Raw genomic sequence first — 25,489 nt, 5'->3', positions numbered from 1 at the left:
TATTTGTTTTTCTCCATCCAAAAATAGATATTTATAAGCAGCCAGTTTTATACATTAAACAGAAAGTGTTAGTTAAAATACCAATATATATTGAGAAGGAAAACATTTTCTAGATTTTCTTGGGTGCATTGTAAAAAAATATATAGTAATCATAGCAGTTAGTGGAAATGAAATAAAATAAAGTGTAAAATGTTACATTTTCATTGACTAACAGTAGTTTTTATAGAATTAGTGAAAGTATTGAGGGAGCTAATGCATGAATAATGATTGTTTTGACAGTATTTTACAGTAATATACTTTACACATATTCTGACTTAATTGCATTTTTTTTGTGAAAACTACAGTCTATACATAAACGGCGACTTATGTGTTATTCCATGTCAATTGCTAATTGTCAGTGTGGAAACGTAATATTCTTATACCAAGGACAAATTGCACTGCACATGTTTTAAGTACAATCAAATGTATATAAGAATATAGTCATTTACATTAAAGTCTAATGATCGTGGATAGTAGTTATTCACAAACTTCCAATACAATTTATTAAAACTGTTGTGTGGGGAAAAAAAGCCCCAAGGTATATTAATTCAGATTGTAGACTGGTATGGTTGGCTTATTCCACTGTACGAAAGTAATATTCAAAGAAAATACTTCACAGATATTTGATAGTTCTACTGGTCATTTCACCTTTTGTCATGTCCCGAGTGATTGGGGAGGTTTTATGAAGTAACACTAATTGAGAAGTGTTTATAAAGTACAACTTTATTGGGGAAGGTTTATGACGTGACACTCCAGCTACTAACCAGTGTACCTAGGCCAGGATTCAATCCCTTCGACCATTTAAAGGTTGCTAAGCGTCCTTTAAAGGTTGCTAAGCGTCCTTTAAAAGGTGGCTAAACGCCATTTAAAGGTAATTTCCGATTGAGCCGACCAATGCGGTTTACTGTTAATGCAGTCTTAGCGAACGAGAGAACATTGCCGGCAAAGCAAGATCGGATTTAACCCCGGCTTAATAGTATGATGCTGGAACTGTAGACGTCACTCTGGCCTTGCAGGTTCAACCAACGCAGCGGGGAACAGAAGGAAAAACAAATCTGTCCATCAAATGTTTACATCGGTACGTAACTGGAATGATGCTAGTGTTTCACATGCACTGCTATGTGTATATATATATATATATATGTATGTGTGTGTGTTAGTAACCCTGCTGGCTATATTCACACTTGTGTCAACAAGTAACACACTGGTTGTCTTTTCACACACGTCTCGAGCCTTACTCTTTACAAAATCTTCTTCAAAATATCTTTACAAAAATGTTTTTCTAAATTCTTACACCTTTCTGCACATGTTGCGTTTCTCTTCATTTTGCCACTTTGTTTCATTGGTAACCAAACATTAGTTGTTTAAAATACACCTGCATTCGACTCAACCTGTGATCTTGATCTCAACCAGTGTGAGTACCAACCTGGTCTCAGAGTATTTCATATTATTCTGTACGTGAATCTGAGACACTCCATTTAGTATAATATATTACGTGTCATATGGTATTTATTACAATTTCCATGATAGTTTGTGAAGATGCAAAAAAAACGTACAATATGTTGTGAATTTGCAAATGTACAATATGTAAAGAATTTGCTAAAGGTATGATATGTTGCGAATTCCTATTTGTTGTGGCTAACTTTAGCTAGGTGGCTAATGTTAGCTAGGCTAAGGGTTAGGGTTAAAGGGACATCTCCAGCACCATCACAACATCAACATATGTAATAATGACACGTTTCTATGTTTTGTAGTGAAAAAGACAGAGGAAGAAATGTGTTTCTAATGACATCATCAACCAATTAGAGGACAATTAGTAGGCAATGCCAACTCATAATTGGTTAAAATCACACGATGCACACCGATGATGCCATTGGAAACACTTTTTCTTTACTACAAAACATAGAAATGTGTAAATTTGTCATATGTTGGTGGTGCTGGAGATGATGAATATGAAGTTGAACAATTTTGACATTTCCCTTTATTAAGGTAAGGGTTAAGGTTAAGGGTTAATAAAGGTTAAGGGTTAAGGGTTAGGGTTAAGGTTAAGGTTAATAAAGGTTAAGGGTTTAAGGGTTAGGGTTAAGGTTAAGGTTAATAAAGGTTAAGGGTTTAAGGGTTAGGGTTAAGGTTAATAAAGGTTAAGGGTTTAAGGGTTAGGGTTAAGGTTAAGGTTAATAAAGGTTAAGGGTTTAAGGGTTAGGGTTAAGGTTAGGGTTAGCTAACATGCTAAGTAGTTGAAAAGTAGCTAATTTGCTAAAATAATGAAGTTGTCCGTGATAAGATTCGAACACGCAACCTTGGTGTTGCTACACGTTTGCGTTATATATACGCCCACCGATCCACCTGACCAATTACCCTCATTTCGTTTTTTGTCTTATGTAACCTTCTGTCTTATGTAACCATACCAAACATAACATATCATACTAACTTGAGTGTCCCGGATATACGCTTAATTTATTACGTCTAGTCTATGAGACCAGACTGAAAGTACGCATGTCTGTTTTATTACACAACAACAACAACAACAACAACAAGAACAACAACATGGAGATTTAAGATGTTAGAAGGCAGACACTGGCCATGTCACTTCCTGATTCACCAATCCACTTCCAGTCCACTTCCTGGTTCACCAGGTTTGGCACCATTTGTCATCATATTCTCCTCCTCTGGCAACATGAGGTCATTGATGAGGTCATGCAGAACATGCCCCCCCCCCCCCACAGAGACACAGAAGCGTCACATCCTCATCAACATCGGTATTGTATGTGAATATCTTCATGCAGATCGGTCTGTGGAGTTTCTGTGTGTCAGTGTCTTCCTCTCTCTCTTCTAACAGCTGACTAGTCATCCTCTCTCTCTCTCTTCAGTGTGTCAGTGTAGAAGACATGAGGCTCATGGTCTCGTGATAATGTAGCCCTGCCTGTGACTTCAGGCCAGTGACCAGTGGCCCAAAGAGGGGGAATTTCCTCTTGGCCTAACAGTTAAGAAGGTTATATCCTTCCCCTCACGATTCATGTCTTCCTCTCTACCTGAATGTGAATTTGTGAGGGAACCGGAGATGGAAGTAACACAGCCTGAGCAAGTATCGCCTCCTGCCTCTCCCAGAGCGCCGGCGGCCATATTGGATGATCTGGGCATGGCCACTCTTAAACCTGTAGTTGTTCTGGTCTGTCGACCTCAGTTTGACGAGCGGTGTCCCCTGGTGTCTGGGAGGTTTGTTGTTGCGTCTCCTGACACTCACACCACCGTGCTGATGCGGTTGATAGGCTTGGACTTGGAGCTGGTGGTGCTGCCCGTCCCCGTGCTGCTGCTGCCCCCGCCAGAACCCTGCTGCCCTCCCTGGTGCTGGGCGGGCTGCTGCTGGAGGGGGTGGGCGTAAGGGGAGATAGGGGTAAGTGGGGTATTTGGGGAGGAAGGGGGGGGTAAAGGGGAGTGTGAAGGGGGAGGTGGTATGGAGGAGAGCGGGGGGTATTGAGGGTGGTATTGACCGTGAGCGGCAGACTGGGGGATGTGCCGGGCGATGGGGGTCTGGGGCGGCGGGGCAGCGAAGATGAAGTGAGTCTGGTGCTTGGGGTGTTGTGCGGGATGGGGGCTGAGTGACAAGCCGGGATGGGGGCTGTGGTTGTGGGTAAGAGCGGTACGATGAGGGGCGTGGGTGTGGGCGTGAGGGTGGGGTTGCGAGTGTGAGAGAGTAAGAGGGAGCTTGGCGCCTCCTCCTCCTCCTCCCCGACCGTGTGTGGAGTATGTGTGGTAGAGGGTAAGGGGTGCGGGCCCCGGGGAGCGAGGGGGGTGAGGTGAAAGAGGCGGAGTGGGGCAGCCTACCCCCATAGAAACCCCCATGTTGGTATAGCATCCTCCGTGACCCTGTACACACTGTACACCATGCTGCTGCAGCTGGGCCAGCTGAACCTGGGACAGCTGTTGGAGCTGGGGGTGGGAGGGAGCGGGACCGGGGTCCGGCCTCTTGGGGACCCCTACCATGGGGCCCCTGTGGAGGATATGAGGCCCAGGGGCCCCATGGGCGGTGGAGGAGGGCTGGCTGGGAGCGGGCCCTGTCTGGGCGTGGTAGCGGTGGTGGTGGTGGTAGGGCGGAGGAGGCTGCTGCCCTGCGGTACTGTTGTAGCAATATTGGGCGTGCAGGGCCTGGATTTTGGAGGGCCCTCCTGCGTCGGAGTGGGTGAGGGAGGAGGGGGAGTGTGGGGGTGGGCCGCCGGTGGTGGGCGGGGGGACAGGTGCAGGGTAGTGTGGCAGCCCAGGTGGTAGGAGAGGGAGGAGAGGTCCAGGGGGCTTGGTGCTGGAGCGTTTGCTCCCGAACAGGGAACCCAGGAAGGAACCTCCACTGCCCCCTACCCCTCCAGACCCGTTCCCCGGGGCTCCCGTCCCCCCTCGGTCTCCGCTGCTGGGAACCAGTGCCGTCGTCCCAGTAGCGGTGTGATGATTTAGCCCCGGCCCACCCCCCACCCCCGTTCCGGGGCTCAGGATGGGGCGGTGAGGCCGGTAGTCTTGGATGTCATAGCTGCCGGGTGGCATTACACCACCAGCCATGTCTGGGTGTTGGTGAGGTCTGGGACTGTTAATGATGGAGCCCTGAAAAGAGAGGAGGCGAAGAGGGAGGAGGAGAGAGGAAGAGGGAGGAGGAGAGAAGGAGAGGAGGGGAAGAGGGAGGAGGAAAGAGGAAACGGAGGAGAGGAGAGAGGAGCCAGAGGGGAAGGGGGAGAGAGGAGAGAAGGAGACAGAGGGGAGGTTGGAGAGAGGAGATAGGAGACAGAGGGGAAAAAGGAGAGTGGAGGAGGAGACAGAGGGGAAGAGGGAGAGAGGAGAGAGGAGCCAGAGGGGAGGTTGGAGATAGGAGAGAAGGAGACAGAGGGGAGGTTGGAGAGAGGAGATAGGAGACAGAGGGGAAGAGGGAGGAGGAGAGAAGGAGACAGAAGGGTAGAGGGAGGAGAGACAAGACAGAAGGGAAGAGGGAGAGAGGAGAGGAAGAGACAGAGGGGGGAAAGGGAGAGTGAAGGAGGAGACAGAGGGGAAGAGGGAGTTGGAGAGGGGGAGACAGAGGGGAAGAGGGAGTTGGAGAGGGGGAGACAGAGGGGAAGAGGGAGTTGGAGAGGGGGAGACAGAGGGGAAGAGGGAGTTAGAGAGGGGGAGACAGAGGGGAGGAGGGAGAGAGGAAGAGACAGAGGGGAAGAGGGAGTTGGAGAGGGGGAGACAGAGGGGAGGAGGGAGAGAGGAAGAGACAGAGGGGAAGAGGGAGTTGGAGAGGGGGAGACAGAGGGGAGGAGGGAGAGAGGAGAGGAGAGGAGGGATGATACAGAGAAGAGGGAGGAGGGGAGAAGACAGGAAAAGAGGAGAGAAGAGACGAGGAGAGAGAAGATAGGAGAGTCAGTAAAGTTTGTATTTGATCATTATGTAGATAGATCACACACATACAGACATTGATGACAGGTGTTAAATAACAAAATTCACATGCAATTATCATAACATGTTCCATGCACAGCCTGTTAGGAAACATAAAAACAGACAACTTTACATCAATGAGTTTACAGTGTTGGGGAGTAGTGAACAACATATAGTTCAACTTGTAATTTAACTACATTTTGCAGTAGCTTGGTGGTAGTTGAACTAAATTCAAATCAAGGCAGGGATTAGCCATGTAGCGGTGTAGCTAGCTACTGGAACTACACACTACTGTTTAACCATGTAGCGGTGTAGCTAGCTACTGGAACTACACACTACTGTTTTACCAGGTAGCGGTGTTGCTAACTACTAGAACTACACACTACTGTTTTACCATGTAGCGGTGTGGCTAACTACTGGAACTACACACTACTGTTTTACCATGTAGCGGTGTTGCTAACTACTGGAACTACACATTACTGTTTAACCATGTAGCGGTGTTGCTAACTACTAGAACTACACACTACTGTTTAACCATGTAGCGGTGTAGCTAACTACTGGAACTACACACTACTGTTTAACCTAACACTACTGTTTTACCATGTAGCGGTGGAGCTAACTACTGGAACTACACACTACTGTTTTACCATGTAGCGGTGTTGCTAACTACACACTACTCTTTAACCATGTAGCGGTGTAGCTAACTACTGGAACTACACACTACTGTTTTACCATGTAGCGGTGTTGCAAACTACACACTACTCTTTAACCATGTAGCGGTGTAGCTAACTACTGGAACTACACACTACTGTTTTACCATGTAGCGGTGTTGCTAACTACACACTACTCTTTAACCATGTAGCGGTGTAGCTAACTACTGGAACTACACACTACTGTTTTACCATGTAGCGGTGTTGCTAACTACACACTACTGTTTTACCATGTAGCGGTGTAGCTAACTACTGGAACTACACACTACTGTTTAACCATGTAGTGGTGTAGCTAACTACTGGAACTACACACTACTGTTTTACCATGTAGCGGTGTAGCTAGCTACTGGAACTACACACTACTGTTTAACCATGTAGCGGTGTAGCTAACTACTGGAACTACACACTACTGTTTAACCTATCACTACTGTTTTACCATGTAGCGGTATAGCTAACTACTGGAACTACACACTACTGTTTAACCATGTAGTGGTGTAGCTAACTACTGGAACTACACACTACTGTTTTACCATGTAGCGGTGTAGCTAACTACTGGAACTAAACACTACTGTTTTACCATGTAGCGGTGTAGCTAACTACTGGAACTACACACTACTGTTTTACCATGTAGCGGTGTAGCTAACTACTGGAACTACACACTACTGTTTTACCATGTAGCGGTGTAGCTAACTACTGGAACTACACACTACTGTTTTTGCAAAAGTAAAATTAAGTATGGGTGAAATAGGCAAGAATTCTTTTCATTTTCTGCATTAGATGTGCCTAATTCTCATTTGAAACATAGTTGTTGTGTTTAATAGGCCACATCACACATTTTGTTAACATCTTACTATAGAGTCATCTGTTCTTGAATTTTGTGGTCTCTAACATTTCAAATTTAGATATTAACTTTAGTTAATAGTAAATTAGTTCATTATTAATAATTAATTAGTAAATTCTTAAGGGAGGCTATTAGTGTAGCTCAACTTCTTCCACTGTATAAGTAATTGGTAGCTTGGCCAACTACATTTTCAGAGTAGCTTCCCCAACACTGTGAGTTTATTGGAATTCAATTTTAGTGCAATCCTACCAGCAACTGGCGAGGCAATCACATGCATGTTAGGCCATTTCAATCCACAACGATATCAACCAGTCGTGAATAGTACCATGCAGGGTATTGAGAAACATCCAGAAGCATCATGCCATTTAATGAAGTAGATTATAGTTTGGGAAAAGGGGGGTATGAGAGCAATCCGTCCGTCTCCCCCCCTCCCCGTCTATACCAGACTTACTTCCATGGTACTGTCCAAGGAGCCAACACTGTTCCGGCGGCCCCGCTTCCCTGCACCCAGCAAGGAATAAGAAAAGTCATATTTTGCTGTATCATGTAGCTGACCGGCAAGGGCCGTGTTGTTTCTGTATCAGTGGGAACTATTTCTCTCTAAACTACAGTACTCCTGTTGGACAGCAGGTAGAGACAAAGCACCACACATTAAACAGCTCCTGAGTGTTCTGGGTCTCTCTCTCTCTCTTTGTCTCTCTTTGTCTCTCTCTCTGTCTCTCTCTGTTTCTCTCTCTCGCCCTGATCACGATCTGTTCTATAATTAACCCTCACAGCACAGCAGGCCTTGGTTCTGCACTTGCTGAATGACTGTTTCAAACTGAAGAATCTGACAGGTTTGTTCTCCAAAATATCTTCACAATGTGACAAATTAGCTATTCAATATTTTACAGTCCCTTGCCAAAATATTCATCCCCTCTCCGTTTTTTTGTATTTGGTTGCATTACAACCTGTAATTTAAATTAATTTTTATTTGAATTTCATGTAATGGACATACGCAAAATAGTCCAAATTGGTGGAGTGAAATGAAAAAAATAACCCCCGTAAATGTGGGGCGTGCATACAGTTGGAAGTTTACATACACCTTAGCCAAATACATTTAAACTCAGTTTTTAACTATTCCTGACATTTAATCCTACTAAAAATTCCCTGTTTTAGGTCAGTTAGGATCACCACTTTATTTTAAGAATGTGAAATGTCAGAAAAATAGTAGAGAGAATGATTTATTTCAGCTTGTATTTCTTTCATCACATTCCCAGTGGGTCAGAAGTTTACATACACTCAATTAGTATTTGGTAGCATTTCCTTTAAATGGTTTAACTTGGGTCAAACGTTTCAGGTAGCCTTCCACAAGCTTCCCACAATAAGTTGGGTGAATTTTGGCCCATTCCTCCTGACAGAGCTTGTGTAACTGAGACAGGTTTGTAGGCCTCCTTGCTCACACACACTTTTTCAGTTCTGCCCACAAATTTGCTATAGGATTGAGGTCAGGGCTTTGTGATGGCCACTCCAATACCTTGACTTTGTTGTCCTTAAGTCATTTTGCCACAACTTTGGAAGTATGCTTGGGGTCATTGTTCATTTGGAAGACCCATTTGCAACCAAGCTTTAACTTCCTGACTGATGTCTTGAGATGTTGCTTCAATATATCCACATAATTTTCTTTCCTCATGATGCCATCTATTTTGTGAAGTGGACCAGTCCCTCCTGCAGCAAAGCACCCCCACAACATGATGTTGCCACCCCCGTGCTTCACGGTTGGGATGGTGTTCTTCGGCTTGCAAGCATCCCCCTTTTTCCTCCAAACATAACGATGGTCATTATGGCCAAACAGTTCTATTTTTGTTTCATCACACCAGAGGACATTTCTCCAAAAAGTATGATCTTTGTCCCCATGTGCAGTTGCAAACCGTAGTCTGGCTTTTTTATGGCGGTTTTGGAGCAGTGGCTTCTTCCTTGCTGAGTGGCCTATCAGGTTATGTCAATATAGGACTCGTTTAACTATGGATATAGATACTTCTGTACCTGTTTCCTCCAGCATCTTCACAAGGTCCTTTGCTGTTGTTCTGGGATTGATTAGCACCTTTTACACCAAAGTACATTCATCTCTAGGAGACAGAACACGTCTCCGTCAAGTGCGGTATGAGAGCTGCGTGGTCCCATGGTGTTTATACTTGCGTACTACAGTTTGTGCAGATGAACGTGGTACCTTCAGGCGTTTGGAAATTGCTCCCAAGGATGAAACAGACTTGTGGAGGTCTACAATGTTTTTCTGAGGTCTTGGCTGATTTCTTTTGATTTTCCCATGATGTCTTGCAAAGAGGCACTGAGTTTGAAGGTAGGCCTTGAAATACATCCACAGGTACACCTCCAATTGACTCAACATGTTACATGTTAGTCATTTAGCAGACGCTCTTATCCAGAGCGACTTACAGCAGTGAATGCATACATCAGACGCTTCTAAAGCCATTACATAATTTTCTGGAATTTTCCAAGCTGTTTAAAGGCACAGTCAACTTAGTGTATGCAAACTTCAGACCTACAGGAATTGTGATACTGTGAATTATTAGTGAAATAATCTGTCTGTAAACAACTGTTGGAAAAATTACTTGTTTCATGCACAAATTAGATGTCCTAACCGACTTGCCAAAACTATAGTTTGTTAACAAGAAATTTGTGGAGTGGTTGAAAAACGAGTTTTAATGACTCCATCCTAAGTGTATGTAAACTTCCTACTTCAACTGTATGTATTCACCCCTTTGCTATGAAGCCCCTAAATAAGATCTGGTGCAACTAATTACCTTCAGAAGTCACATAATTTGTTAAATAAAGTCCACCTGTGTGTCACATGATCTGTCACATGATCTCAGTGTATATACACCTGTTCTGAAAGGCCCCAGAGCCTGCAACACCATTAAGCAAGGGGCACCACCAAGCAAGCGGCACCATGAAGTCCAAGGAGGGGACAATGTTGTGGAGAAGTACAGATCAGGGTTGGGTTATAAAAAAATATCAGAAACTTTGAACATTCCACGGAGCACCATTAAATCCATTATTTTAAAAATGGAAAGAATATGGCACCACAACAAACCTGCCAAGAGAGGGCCGACAACCAAAACTCACGGACCAGGCAAGGACGGCATTAAACAGAGAGGCAACAAAGAGACCAAAGAAATAACCCTGAAGGAGCTGCAAAGCTTCACAGTGGAGATTAGAGTATCTGTCCATAGGACCACTTTAAGCCGTACACTCCAGAGAGCTGGGCTTTATGGAAGAGTGGCCATAAAAAAGCCGTTGCTATTAGAAAAAAATAAGCAAACACATTTGGTGTTTGCCAAAAGGCATGTGGGAGACTTCCCAAACATATGGAAGAAGGTACTCTGGTCAGATGAGACTAAAATTGAGCTTTTTGCCCATCAAGGAAAACACTATGTCTGGCAAAAACCCAACACCTCTCATCACCTCGAGAACCCCATCCCCACAGTGAAGCATGGTGGTGTTAAAATAAATGAGTAATTGAAAAGTTTGTGTATATTTTCTGAAAAGCATCTCATAAGGTTGTCTCAGTGACTGTATAAATAGGGTTGTTTACTGACCAGTGTGTCTGTCCAACGGATGAGGCAAAATCAGTGTGTGTGTACCTGTGTCTGATAGGTCTCTCAGTGATGAGCTGAGCGCGGTACGTTTGAGTCCGTCTGCGGAAGCATAGCTGTCATCCAGACTGGGTCGACCCAGAGTGCCATTCACCGCCTCGCCCTTCAAACCACCGCCCAGACCACCACCACCAGCCCCGCCCACAACAGGTCTCACCACCCCTTTCTGCTTCTCCAGCTCCGCTGTAGAGGGGGAGGAGAGATATGGAGAGGGGGAGGAGAGAGATGGAGAGGGGGAGGAGAGAGATGGAGAGGGGGAGGAGAGAGAGATGGAGAGGGGGAGGAGAGAGATATGGAGAGGGGGAGGAGAGAGAGATGGAGAGGGGGAGGAGAGAGATGGAGAGGGGGAGGAGAGATGGAGAGGGGGAGGAGAGATATGGAGAGGGGGAGGAGAGAGATATGGAGAGGGGGAGGAGAGAGATATGGAGAGGGGGAGGAGAGAGATGGAGAGGGGGAGGAGAGAGATATGGAGAGGGGGAGGAGAGAGATGGAGAGGGGGAGGAGAGAGATATGGAGAGGGGGAGGAGAGAGATGGAGAGGGGGAGGAGAGAGATGGAGAGGGGGAGGAGAGAGATGGAGAGGGGGAGGAGAGAGATGGAGAGGGGGAGGAGAGAGATGGAGAGGGGGAGGAGAGAGATATGGAGAGGGGGAGGAGAGATATGGAGAGGGGAGGAGAGATATGGAGAGGGGGAGGAGAGAGATATGGAGAGGGGGAGGAGAGAGATATGGAGAGGGGGAGGAGAGAGATATGGAGAGGGAGAGCAGAGAGATGGAGAGGGGGAGGAGAGAGATGGAGAGGGGGAGGAGAGAGATATGGAGAGGGGGAGGAGAGAGATGGAGAGGGGGAGGAGAGAGATATGGAGAGGGGGAGGAGAGAGAGATGGAGAGGGGGAGGAGAGAGATGGAGAGGGGGAGGAGAGAGATGGAGAGGGGGAGGAGAGAGAGATGGAGAGGGGGAGGAGAGAGATGGAGAGGGGGAGGAGAGAGATGGAGAGGGGGAGGAGAGAGATGGAGAGGGGGAGGAGAGAGATATGGAGAGGGGGAGGAGAGAGATGGAGAGGGGGAGGAGAGAGATGGAGAGGGAGAGGAGAGAGATGGAGAGGGGGAGCAGAGAGATGGAGAGGGAGAGGAGAGAGATATGGAGAGGGGGAGGAGAGATATGGAGAGGGGGAGGAGAGAGATGGAGAGGGAGAGGAGAGAGATGGAGAGGGGGAGGAGAGAGATGGAGAGGGGGAGGAGAGAGATGGAGAGGGGGAGGAGAGAGATGGAGAGGGGGATGAGAGAGATGGAGAGGGGGAGGAGAGAGATATGGAGAGGGGGAGGAGAGATATGGAGAGGGGGAGGAGAGAGATGGAGAGGGAGAGGAGAGAGATGGAGAGGGGGAGCAGAGAGATGGAGAGGGAGAGGAGAGAGATATGGAGAGGGGGAGCAGAGAGATATGGAGAGGGGGAGCAGAGAGATGGAGAGGGAGAGGAGAGAGATATGGAGAGGGGGAGGAGAGAGATATGGAGAGGGGGAGCAGAGAGATGTAGAGGGGGAGGAGAGAGATATGGAGAGGGGGAGCAGAGAGATGGAGAGGGAGAGGAGAGAGATATGGAGAGGGGGAGCAGAGAGATGGAGAGGGAGAGAGAGGGAAAGAAGTCAGTCGAGAATAAGAGTGTGAAGGGATTACTTAAAAGACATATCATTATCACAATATTTGTATATTAAACTATCCCTTAGTATTCCCCAATGGAACAATTAAGTATTCTATCTAGTATCGTAGCATGTTTACTCCATCTCCTGCACCTCAGTCTCTTTTAGTATATTATAAAGTTGGTGATTTGTGCTCTGAATTCTGATTGGCTGAAAGCCATGGTATATCAGACCGTATACCACAGGTATGACAAAACGTTTATTTTTACTGCTCTAATTACATTGGTAACCAGTTTATAATAGAAATAAGGCTCCTCGGGGGTTTGTGGTATACGTCCAATACTCTGTGTTGCGTCGTGCATAAAAACAGCCCTTAGACGTGGTATATTGGCCCGTATACCACACATCGTCGGGCCTTATTGCTTAAGTATAGTTCTACTCACACTCCACCCTGTATTTCTCCATCTCCGTCACCTCAGTGATACTCTCTCTCAGGTCGGAGGTAAAGCGTGTTCTGTCCTGCTGACTTGGAGCATTTAATACAATCAGAACCTTCCTCTCCCCGCCAGGATTGGCCGACGTCAGACGGATACCGTGGGGATAGTCTACAGGGGAGAGAGGAGACATACTGTACAGCTTTTGACATTATCGATCATAGTCTGCTGATGGAAAAAACGTATGTTATGGCTTTACACCCCCTGCTATATTGTGGATAAATAGTTACCTGTCTAACAGAACACAAGAGGGTGTTCTTTAATGGAAGCCTCTCCAACAAAATCCAGGTAAAATCAGGAATTCCCCAGGGCAGCTGTCTAGGCCCCTTACTTTTTTCAATCTTTACTAACAACATGCCACTGGCTTTGAGTAAAGCCAGTTTGTCTATGTATGCAGACTCAACACTATACACGTCAGCTACTACAGTGACTGAAATGACTTTACGAAGAGCTGCAGTTTGTTTCAGAATGGGTGACAAGGAATAAGTTAGTCCTAAATATTTAAACTTGTATTTGGGACAAATCATTCACTAAACACTAAACCTGATCACTACTGTTGTGTGGTCAGTTGCCACAAAGTGGGACTTAGGAAAATTGAAAATGACCTCCTCTATTGTGATCTGATCAACTAATGAATACTGTGACGTATTTATAGATAGATAGATAGATAGATAGATAGATAGATAGATAGATAGATAGATAGATAGATAGATAGATAGATAGATGTGGAGAATCAGGACGTAGTATTGGAACATGTGAACCTGCATCTCAACCCGTCACATACACACAGATACTTACACTGGTTCTGGAACATGTGGACCTGCATCTCGACCAGGGGGAAGGACTGTCTGAAACTATATGTTACAGAGGTCTTCTTCTTCTGGAAGATCTTGGTTATCTGTAGGGGAGAGAAGAGGAATGACATGTCTCTTTATGTTTACCTGCCCGTCCATTCTGATATGCTCTGCAGGCTAGAGGGCGTGACCGTGGAAACACTGTGCTTGATTTAGGCCAGAGGGCGTGACCGTGGAAACACTGTGCTTGATATATAGGCTAGAGGGCGTGACCGTGGAAACACTGTGCTTGATATAGCTTGGAATCTGGGTGTTTGTGATGACTCTGGTACTATTACGAGAATATTCCAGGTCTATTCCAATTCTATTCCAGTACTATTCCAGGTCTATTCCAGTACTATTCCAGTACTATTCCAGTCCTATTCCAGGGCTATTCCAGTACTATTCCAGTACTATTCCAGGTCTATTCCAGTACTATTCCAGTACTATTCCAGGTCTATTCCAGGTCTATTCCAGTACTATTCCAGTACTATTCCAGTACTATTCCAGTACTATTCCAGGTCTATTCCAGTACTATTCCAGTACTATTCCAGTACTATTCCAGGTCTATTCCAGTACTATTCCAGTACTATTCCAGTACTATTCCAGTACTATTCCAGTCCTATTCCAGGGCTATTCCAGGGCTATTCCAGTACTATTCCAGGGCTATTCCAGGGCTATTCCAGGGCTATTCCAGGTCTATTCCAGTACTATTCCAGGTCTATTCCAGTACTATTCCAGGTCTATTCCAGTACTATTCCAGGTCTATTCCAGGTCTATTCCAGGTCTATTCCAGTACTATTCCAGGTCTATTCCAGTACTATTCCAGGTCTATTCCAGTACTATTCCAGTACTATTCCAGGTCTATTCCAGTACTATTCCAGTACTATTCCAGGTCTATTCCAGGGCTTTTCCAGGTCTATTCCAGGTCTATTCCAGTACTATTGCAGGGCTATTCCAGGGCTATTCCAGGAGTTTTCCAGGATTATTTCGAGCATAGTCCATGACTATTCCAGGACTATTTTGAGACTATTCCAGGACTATTCCAGGACTTTTCCAATACTATTCCAGGACTATTCTCAGACCATTGTTTTAGCTAACTCAGGCGAACAGAACATGTTTGACATGTATATGACTCAGATCTGTAGGGTACAGATATTAAAAGGTGAGTCTATATTGTAGAGCCGTAAAGAAAACCACTGAACAGGCTGGTGAGACTATATGGTACAGACATAACACTCCCAGGGCACACAGGTGAGTCTTACCACAAGCAGGTCATTGAAGAGGAAGACTTCTCTCTGGTGGACTCCAGTCCTCTGGCTTCTGTTTGGGTCAGGCACCTCGTACAGCTGACAGCAACACACCAATCTGCGGTGTGGCAGCGAGAGCACCTACACACAAATTATTATTAATATTCACAGAGACAGAACCTGGCAGACAGAACCTGGCAGACAGAACCTGGCAGACAGAACCTGACTGACAGAACCTGGCAGACAGAACCTGGCAGACAGAACCTGGCAGACAGAACCTGACTGACAGAACCTGACAGACAGAACCTGACAGACAGAACCTGGCAGACAGAACCTGACTGACAGAACCTGGCAGACAGAACCTGGCAGACAGAACCTGGCAGACAGAACCTGACTGACAGAACCTGACTGACAGAACCTGGCAGACAGATCCTGGCAGACAGAACCTCTATACACATTCAAAGTTTACATACTGTATATCAGGTCGATTATCATTCTAGAGAACGTTGGTTTGTAACTTCATTTTAATTTATTGAAAATTATGAAATATTAAATTACTTTTTAAGGATACAAGGTGCTGAAATTGTGTGTCAAAACACTTTTACTTGTTTTCTACTGTTTGTTTACTGGCTGTTTACTGGCTGTTTTCTACTGAATATGGGCTGTTTTCTATTGAATATGGGCTGTTTTCTACTGAACATGGGCTGTTTTCTACTGAATATGGGCTGTTTTCTACTGAATATGGGCTGTTTTCTACTGAATAGGGCTGTTTTCTACTGAATATTGGATGTTTTCTACTGAATATGGGCTGTTTTCTACTGAACATGGGCTGTTTTCTACTGAATATGGGCTGTTTTCTATTGAATATGGGCTGTTTTCTACTGAATATGGGCTGTTTTCTACTGAACATGGGCTGTTTTCTACTGAATATGGGCTGTTTTCTACTGAATATGGGCTGTTTTCTACTGAATATGGGCTGTTTTCTACTGAATAGGGCTGTTTTCTACTGAATATGGGCTGTTTTCTATTGAATAGGGCTGTTTTCTACTGAATATTGGATGTTATCTACTGAATATGGGCTGTTTTCTATTGAATATGGGCTGTTTTCTATTGAATATGGGCTGTTTTCTACTGAATATGGCTGTTTTCTATTGAATATGGGCTGTTTTCTACTGAATATGGCTGTTTTCTACTGAACATGGGCTGTTTTCTACTGAATATGGGCTGTTTTCTACTGAATATGGCTGTTTTCTACTGAACATGGGCTGTTTTCTACTGAATATGGCTGTTTTCTACTGAACATGGGCTGTTTTCTACTGAATATGGGCTGTTTTCTACTGAATATGGGCTGTTTTCTACTGAATAGGGCTGTTTTCTACTGAATATTGGATGTTTTCTACTGAATATGGGCTGTTTTCTACTGAACATGGGCTGTTTTCTACTGAATATGGGCTGTTTTCTATTGAATAGGGCTGTTTTCTACTGAACATTGGCTGTTTTCTACTGAATATTGGCTGTTTTCTATTGAACATGGGCTGTTTTCTACTGAATATGGCTGTTTTCTACTGAATAGGGCTGTTTTCTATTGAATAGGGCTGTTTTCTATTGAATATTGGCTGTTTTCTACTGAACATGGGCTGTTTTCTATTGAATATGGGCTGTTTTCTATTGAATATGGGCTGTTTTCTACTGAACATGGGCTGTTTTCTATTGAACATGGGCTGTTTTCTACTGAATATGGGCTGTTTTCTACTGAATATGGGCTGTTTTCTACTGAATATGGCTGTTTTCTACTGAACATGGGCTGTTTTCTATTGAATATTGGCTGTTTTCTACTGAACATGGGCTGTTTTCTATTGAATATGGGCTGTTTTCTACTGAATATGGGCTGTTTTCTACTGAATATGGGCTGTTTTCTATTGAATATGGGCTGTTTTCTACTGAATATGGGCTGTTTTCTACTGAACATGGGCTGTTTTCTATTGAATATGTGCTGTTTTCTACTGAATATGGGCTGTTTTCTACTGAACATGGGCTGTTTTCTACTGAACATGGGCTGTTTTCTACTGAACATGGGCTGTTTTCTACTGAATATGGGCTGTTTTCTACTGAATAGGGCTGTTTTCTACTGAATATGGCTGTTTTCTACTGAACATGGGCTGTTTTCTACTGAATATGGGCTGTTTTCTACTGAATATGGGCTGTTTTCTACTGAACATGGGCTGTTTTCTACTGAATATGGGCTGTTTTCTATTGAATAGGGCTGTATTCTACTGAACATTGGCTGTTTTCTACTGAATATTGGCTGTTTTCTATTGAACATGGGCTGTTTTCTACTGAATATGGCTGTTTTCTACTGAATAGGGCTGTTTTCTATTGAATAGGGCTGTTTTCTATTGAATATTGGCTGTTTTCTACTGAACATGGGCTGTTTTCTATTGAATATGGGCTGTTTTCTACTGAACATGGGCTGTTTTCTATTGAATATGGGCTGTTTTCTACTGAATATGGGCTGTTTTCTACTGAATATGGGCTGTTTTCTATTGAATATGGGCTGTTTTCTACTGAATATGGCTGTTTTCTACTGAACATGGGCTGTTTTCTACTGAATATGGCTGTTTTCTACTGAACATGGGCTGTTTTCTACTGAATATGGGCTGTTTTCTACTGAATATGGGCTGTTTTCTACTCAATAGGGCTGTTTTCTACTGAATATTGGATGTTTTCTACTGAATATGGGCTGTTTTCTACTGAACATGGGCTGTTTTCTACTGAATATGGGCTGTTTTCTATTGAATAGGGCTGTTTTCTACTGAACATTGGCTGTTTTCTACTGAATATTGGCTGTTTTCTATTGAACATGGGCTGTTTTCTACTGAATATGGCTGTTTTCTACTGAATAGGGCTGTTTTCTATTGAATAGGGCTGTTTTCTATTGAATATTGGCTGTTTTCTACTGAACATGGGCTGTTTTCTATTGAATATGGGCTGTTTTCTATTGAATATGGGCTGTTTTCTATTGAACATGGGCTGTTTTCTATTGAATATGGGCTGTTTTCTACTGAATATGGGCTGTTTTCTACTGAATATGGGCTGTTTTCTACTGAACATGGGCTGTTTTCTATTGAATATTGGCTGTTTTCTACTGAACATGGGCTGTTTTCTATTGAATATGGGCTGTTTTCTACTGAATATGGGCTGTTTTCTACTGAATATGGGCTGTTTTCTATTGAATATGGGCTGTTTTCTACTGAATATGGCTGTTTTCTACTGAACATGGGCTGTTTTCTACTGAATATGGGCTGTTTTCTACTGAACATGGGCTGTTTTCTACTGAACATGGGCTGTTTTCTATTGAATATTGGCTGTTTTCTACTGAACATGGGCTGTTTTCTATTGAACATGGGCTGTTTTCTACTGAATATGGGCTGTTTTCTATTGAATATGGGCTGTTTTCTACTGAACATGGGCTGTTTTCTACTGAACATGGGCTGTTTTCTATTGAACATGGGCTGTTTTCTATTGAATATGGGCTGTTTTCTACTGAACATGGGCTGTTTTCTATTGAATATTGGCTGTTTTCTACTGAACATGGGCTGTTTTCTATTGAACATGGGCTGTTTTCTATTGAACATGGGCTGTTTTCTACTGAATATGGGCTGTTTTCTACTGAACATGGGCTGTTTTCTATTGAATATTGGCTGTTTTCTACTGAACATGGGCTGTTTTCTACTGAATATGGGCTGTTTTCTACTGAATATGGGCTGTTTTCTACTGAACATGGGCTGTTTTCTACTGAATAGGGCTGTTTTCTACTGAAACATGGGCTGTTTTCTACTGAATAGGTCTGTTTTCTACTGAATAGGGCTGTTTTCTACTGAATATGGGCTGTTTTCTACTGAATAGGGCTGTTTTCTACTGAATATGGGCTGTTTTCTATTGAATATGGGCTGTTTTCTACTGAACATGTGCTGTTTTCTACTGAATAGGGCTGTTTTCTATTGAATAGGTGCTGTTTTCTACTGAATATGGGCTGTTTTCTACTGAATATTGGCTGTTTTCCCCACAGGATAGAGTTTTCTTTCTATTAATTTCAGAAGTAACATATATTGTCTAAAGAATTTATTTTTATTTAACCTAAATTTAAACTAGGTAAGTCCGGTCAAACCCGGATGATGCTGGGCCAATTATGCGCCGCCTTATGCGACTTCAAATCACGGCCGGATGTGAAACAGCCTGGATCTAACGTATTTTCTTATATTTATATTATAACTTTATTTCAAATATATTTCACTTATATTCTTATATTTTCTAACCTATTTAACTTACACTATATATACAAAATGACCATAGGGTGATCAGCAGCATGATCATTGAGGGGGTGTGGGGACCAGGTGAAATAAAAACAATAATATACACTATATATACAAAAGTATGTGGACACCCCTTCAAATTTGTGGATTCGGCTATTTTAGCCACACCCGTTGTTGACAGGTGTATAAAATCGAGCACACAGACATGCAATCTCCATAGACAAACATTGGCAGTAGAATGGCTTTACTGAAGAGCTCAGTGACTTTCAACGTGGCACCGTCATAGGATGCCACCTTTCCAACAAGTCAGTTTGTCCCGGTCAACTGTAAGTGTTGTTATTGTGAAGTTGAAACATCTTGAGCAACAACGGCTCATCCGCGAAATGGTAGGCCACACAAGCTCACAGAATGCGACCGCTGAGTGCTGAAGCCCGAAGCGCGTAAAAATCATCTGTCCTCGGTTGCAACACTCACTACCGATTTCTAAACTGCCTCTGGAAGCAACGTCAGCACAATAACTGTTAGTCAGGAGCTTCATGAAATGGGTTTCCATGGCTGAGCAGCTGCACACAAGCCTAAGATTACTATGTGCAATAACAAGCTTTGGCTGGAGTTGTGTAAAGCTCACCGCCATTGGAGCAGTGGAAAAGTGTTCTCTGGAGTGATGAATCACGCTTCACCATCTGGCAGTCCGACGGACAAACCTGGGTTTGGCGGATGCCAGGAGAACGCTACCTGCCCCAATGCATAGTGCCAACTGTAAAGTTTAGTGGAGGAGGAATAATGGTCTGGGGATGTTTTTCATGGTTTGGGCCCCTTAGTTCCAGAGAAAGGAAATCTTTCTAGATGATTCTGTACTTCTAACGCTGTGTCAACAGTTTTGGGTAGACTGTTTCCTGTTTCAGCATGACAATGCCCCGCGCACAAAAGTCCATACAGAAATGGTTTGTCGAGATCGTTGTGGAAGAACTTGACTGGTCTGCACAATGCCCTGACCTCAACCCCATCGAACAGCTTTGGGATGAATTCGATGGGGTTGAGGAGATGTTCGACAAGCAGGTATCCACACACATTTGGTCATGTAGTGTATATTCTGAGGCTGAGCAGGTAGTGACCGTAGACAGGTTAATACTGTATGCAGACTTACGGGCTTCTTGCCGACTACCACCCTCTCCACAGCCTGTACTTGAGACACGTGGTCATCGTTGGTGCGTAGCTCCCACTTCTCTATCCGATGGTAGATCCCTATTAACAGGTCTCTGGGAATGTCCTGGCCATTGTCCACTCCTGGGAAACATTAACATCCAGTGTGGGGAAAGTGTGTTAGTAAAGAGAGAAACCAAAAGGAAAAAAAAGGGACATACAAACGTTACAATACAGATTCCATCCAAATAATATGGGGAGAAAAAGGGAGAGAGATAAAGAGGAATGGAGATAGAGAGCAAATAAATGGAGATAAATAGATGTAGTACAACTGTTTGTTTTGAGGAGTCCAGAATGAACTGGTAAAAAAACAGGTCTCCTCATTACATTAGGTAGAGAAACAACCCAAACAGCCATGTCAAAAAAAAACAGTCAACAATCAGCATCCTCCTCACCTCTGAGGTTTTTGATGAAGTCCTCCAGCTTCATCTTCTTCTCTGGTTTGACGTTAGGAGAGTACATGTCTGTGTTGAGGAGGATGATGGCAAAAGCCAGGATGAAGATGGTGTCGGGGTTCTGGAACTGTCGGATCAGCACCGGGTTACACACACAGTACCGCTGACTGGATGGGAGGGGAGAAAGAGAGGGAGCGAGGTAGAGAGAGAAGCGAGAGAAGAGAGAGAGAGGGAGAGAGAGGGAGACATAATTCAGATATATCCGAAACTAAAATGTCAATACAATATAACATAGAAAATAAGTCCGTAAGTCAGCACATCAAATCAAAGTTTTTTTGTCACATGCGCCGAATACAGCAGTGAAATGTTTACTTACAAGCCCTTAACCAACAACGCAGTTTTAAGATAAAAAAAAAAAATAAGAAAAAAGTAAGAGATAAGAAATAATTAAAGTGCAGCAGTAAAATAACAATAGCGAGGCTATTGTGAATAAGTCCATAAGTCAGCAAATAGAAGTCCATAAGTCAGCAAATAGAAGTCCATAAGTCAGCAAATAGAAGTCCATAAGTCAGCAAATAGAAGTCCATAAGTCAGCAAATAGAAGTCCATAAGTCAGCAAATAGAAGTCCATAAGGTAGCACAATAAGTCCATAAGTCGGCACAATAAGTCCATAAGTCGGCACAATAAGTCCATAAGTTGGCACAATAAGTCCATAAGTCGGCACAATAAGTCCATAAGTCGGCACAATAAGTCCATAAGTCGGCACAATAAGTCCATAAGTCGGCACAATAAGTCCATAAGTCGGCACAATAAGTCCATAAGTCAGCAAATAGAAGTCCATAAGTCAGCAAATAGAAGTCCATAAGTCAGCAAATAGAAGTCCATAAGTTAGCACAACAAATCCATAAGTCAGCAAATAGAAGTCCATAAGGTAGCACAATAAGTCCATAAGTCGGCACAATAAGTCCATAAGTCGGCACAATAAGTCCATAAGTTAGCAAAATAAGTCCATAAGTCGGTACAAAAGGCTGCAAGTCCTGGTACAAAAACTGCAGCCGTGGTTTTAAAAGTCCAGTATAAAATGTAATTAAGTCCAAGTATCTGAAGACCTCGTCTCATTTTCTCCACTTTCTGGGCTCTAACCAGTGATGTATTTGATAATATAAACCGGGTGGTTCGAGCCCTGATTGCTGATTGGCTGAAAGACGTGGTATATCAGACCGTATACCATGGGTATGACAACAACAACATATTTTTTTACTGATCTAATTATGTTGGTAACCAGTTTATAATAGCAATAAGGCACCTTGAGGGTTTGTGGTATATCGCCGATATATCACGGCTAGGGGCTGTATCCAGGCTGTATACTTTGCTTTGCTTCTTGCTTAAGAACAGCCCTTACACATGGTATATTGGCCATATACCACACTTCCTCTGTTTTTTTGTTTGTTTGTTGCTTAACTATATTCTCACCTGAAAGCCTCGATCAGTCTCTCCACCTTCTGGGCCTCCCCTTGGACTTTAATCTGAGCCTGGAACTTCCTGAGGGCATCATCCAGATCCATTCCTGAGAAGTCCAACTCATCTACCACACAACTGGACAGAGAGAGGATTAACCCTAAACCTTAACCTAAACCTGGACAGGGAGAAGAGAAAGGATTAAACCCTAAACCTAAACCTAAACCTGGACAGAGAGAAGAGAGAGTCAGAGAGGATTAAACCCTAAACCTTAACCTAAACTTAAACCTGGACAGGGAGAAGAGAGAGTCAGAGAGGATTAAACCCTAAACCTAAACTTAAACCTGGACAGGGAGAAGAGAGAGGAGAGAGTCAGAGAGGATTAACCCTAAACCTAAACCTAAACTTAAACCTGGACAGGGAGAAGAGAGAGTCAGAGAGGATTAAACCCTAAACCTAAACTTAAACCTGGACAGGGAGAAAAGAGAGGAGAGAGTCAGAGAGGATTAACCCTAAACCTAAACCTAAACTTAAACCTGGACAGGGAGAAGAGAGAGTCAGAGAGGATTAAACCCTAAACCTAAACTTAAACCTGGACAGGGAGAAGAGAGAGGAGAGAGTCAGAGAGGATTAACCCTAAACCTAAACTTAAACCTGGACAGGGAGAAGAGAGAGTCAGAGAGGATTAACCCTAAACCTAAACCTAAACTTAAACCTGGACAGGGAGAAAAGAGAGGAGAGAGTCAGAGAGGATTAAACCCTAAACCTAAACCTAAACTTAAACCTGGACAGGGAGAAGAGAGAGTCAGAGAGGATTAAACCCTAAACCTAAACCTAAACTTAAACCTGGACAGGGAGAAGAGAGAGTCAGAGAGGATTAACCCTAAACCTATACTTAAACCTGGACAGGGAGAAGAGAGAGGAGAGAGTCAGAGAGGATTAACCCTAAACCTAAACTTAAACCTGGACAGGGAGAAGAGAGAGTCAGAGAGGATTAAACCCTAAACCTAAACTTAAACTTAAACCTGGACAGGGAGAAGAGAGAGTCAGAGAGGATTAAACCCTAAACCTAAACTTAAACCTGGACAGGGAGAAAAGAGAGGAGAGAGTCAGAGAGGATTAACCCTTAACCTAAACTTAAACCTGGACAGGGAGAAGAGAGAGTCAGAGAGGATTAACCCTAAACCTAAACTTAAACCTGGACAGGGAGAAGAGAGAGGAGAGAGTCAGAGAGGATTAACCCTAAACCTAAACCTAAACTTAAACCTGGACAGGGAGAAGAGAGAGTCAGAGAGGATTAACCCTAAACCTAAACTTAAACCTGGACAGGGAGAAGAGAGAGGAGAGAGTCAGAGAGGATTAACCCTAAACCTAAACTTAAACCTGGACAAGGAGAAGAGAGAGTTAGAGAGGATTAACCCTAAACCTAAACTTAAACCTGGACAGGGAGAAGAGAGAGGAGAGAGTCAGAGAGGATTAACCCTAAACCTAAACCTAAACTTAAACCTGGACAGGGAGAAGAGAGAGTCAGAGAGGATTAACCCTAAACCTAAACCTAAACTTAAACCTGGACAGGGAGAAAAGAGAGGAGAGAGTCAGAGAGGATTAAACCCTAAACCTAAACCTAAACTTAAACCTGGACAGGGAGAAGAGAGAGTCAGAGAGGATTAAACCCTAAACCTAAACCTAAACTTAAACCTGGACAGGGAGAAGAGAGAGTCAGAGAGGATTAACCCTAAACCTAAACTTAAACCTGGACAGGGAGAAGAGAGAGGAGAGAGTCAGAGAGGATTAACCCTAAACCTAAACTTAAACCTGGACAGGGAGAAGAGAGAGTCAGAGAGGATTAAACCCTAAACCTAAACTTAAACCTGGACAGGGAGAAGAGAGAGTCAGAGAGGATTAAACCCTAAACCTAAACCTAAACTTAAACCCGGACAGGGAGAAGAGAGAGTCAGAGAGGATTAAACCCTAAACCTTAACCTAAACTTAAACCTGGACAGGGAGAAGAGAGAGTCAGAGAGGATTAAACCCTAAACCTAAACTTAAACCTGGACAGGGAGAAAAGAGAGGAGAGAGTCAGAGAGGATTAACCCTAAACCTTAACCTAAACTTAAACCTGGACAGGGAGAAGAGAGAGTCAGAGAGGATTAACCCTAAACCTAAACTTAAACCTGGACAGGGAGAAGAGAGAGGAGAGAGTCAGAGAGGATTAACCCTAAACCTAAACTTAAACCTGGACAGGGAGAAGAGAGAGTCAGAGAGGATTAACCCTAAACCTAAACTTAAACCTGGACAGGGAGAAGAGAGAGGAGAGAGTCAGAGAGGATTAACCCTAAACCTAAACTTAAACCTGGACAAGGAGAAGAGAGAGTTAGAGAGGATTAACCCTAAACCTAAACTTAAACCTGGACAGGGAGAAGAGAGAGGAGAGAGTCAGAGAGGATTAACCCTAAACCTAAACTTAAACCTGGACAGGGAGAAGAGAGAGGAGAGAGTCAGAGAGGATTAACCCTAAACCTAAACTTAAACCTGGACAGGGAGAAGAGAGAGGAGAGAGATTAGAGGTAAAGGATGAGAAAGAGATTAGAAAGGAGTAATCAAAAAATCTATTTAATAATAACAAAGTGACATTTCTAAACATATAATGTTCTTTATGTTCATTGTATAAGTATCAATCAATCAATAATTTATTCAGTCAATCAGTCAGTCAAATAATACTCTTCAGTTTGTAGGTCATTCTCATTGTAGAGCCCCAAAACATCTAAGAATCTATTGATTAGCTACTCACTCCAGTACGTCCTTGTTGAACTGTTTCTGTCTGCAGCCCAGGAACTCTCCTATCATCTGTCTGCTCAGTCCTTTCCTCTCCAGGATGAAGCGGGCGATGCCTACCGGTGTGTCCGATACGAAGCCTCTCTCTATCAGGTACTGTATACCCTTCTCTGGCTTCCTGCATCGAGGGAGAGACACAGAGAGGGAGAGACACAGAGAGGGAGAGACACAGAGAGGGAGAGACACAGAGAGGGAGAGACACAGAGAGGGAGAGACACAGAGAGGGAGAGACACGGAGAGGGAGAGACACGGAGAGGGAGAGACACGGAGAGGGAGAGACACGGAGAGGGAGAGACACGGAGAGGGAGAGACACAGAGAGGGAGAGACACAGAGAGAAACAGGAATTATTATAAAATACATGCCACTTACAGGTAAACTCAGCGATATGACATAGATGCAAAAAGTAAACAGCATAGTGGGTCAAGTTCCAC

The 25,489-nt window shown here is 43.8% G+C and overlaps 1 protein-coding gene across 1 annotated transcript in view; it reads right to left on the bottom strand.

Moving 5' to 3' along the window:
• Nucleotides 1-2,477: 2,477 nt before the first annotated feature.
• LOC115166452 (IQ motif and SEC7 domain-containing protein 2) overlaps nt 2,478-25,489 on the bottom strand; it is a 201,460-nt gene continuing 178,448 nt past the window's right edge. The window contains exons 8-17 of the mRNA XM_029720352.1: nt 25,014-25,175; nt 22,238-22,360; nt 20,764-20,930; nt 20,313-20,452; nt 14,868-14,993; nt 13,568-13,667; nt 12,719-12,880; nt 10,629-10,823; nt 7,439-7,488; nt 2,478-4,629 (exon numbers count right to left, since the gene is read on the bottom strand). Of these exons, the coding sequence (XP_029576212.1) occupies nt 3,280-4,629; nt 7,439-7,488; nt 10,629-10,823; nt 12,719-12,880; nt 13,568-13,667; nt 14,868-14,993; nt 20,313-20,452; nt 20,764-20,930; nt 22,238-22,360; nt 25,014-25,175 (2,575 nt within the window). The 3' untranslated portion in view covers nt 2,478-3,279. The remainder of the gene's footprint in view (nt 4,630-7,438; nt 7,489-10,628; nt 10,824-12,718; nt 12,881-13,567; nt 13,668-14,867; nt 14,994-20,312; nt 20,453-20,763; nt 20,931-22,237; nt 22,361-25,013; nt 25,176-25,489) is intronic.

This window comes from Salmo trutta, chromosome 28, assembly GCF_901001165.1.
Source record: "Salmo trutta chromosome 28, fSalTru1.1, whole genome shotgun sequence".
Classification (NCBI taxonomy): Eukaryota; Metazoa; Chordata; class Actinopteri; order Salmoniformes; family Salmonidae; genus Salmo; species Salmo trutta.
This window is presented reverse-complemented; position numbering and strand designations above follow the sequence as displayed.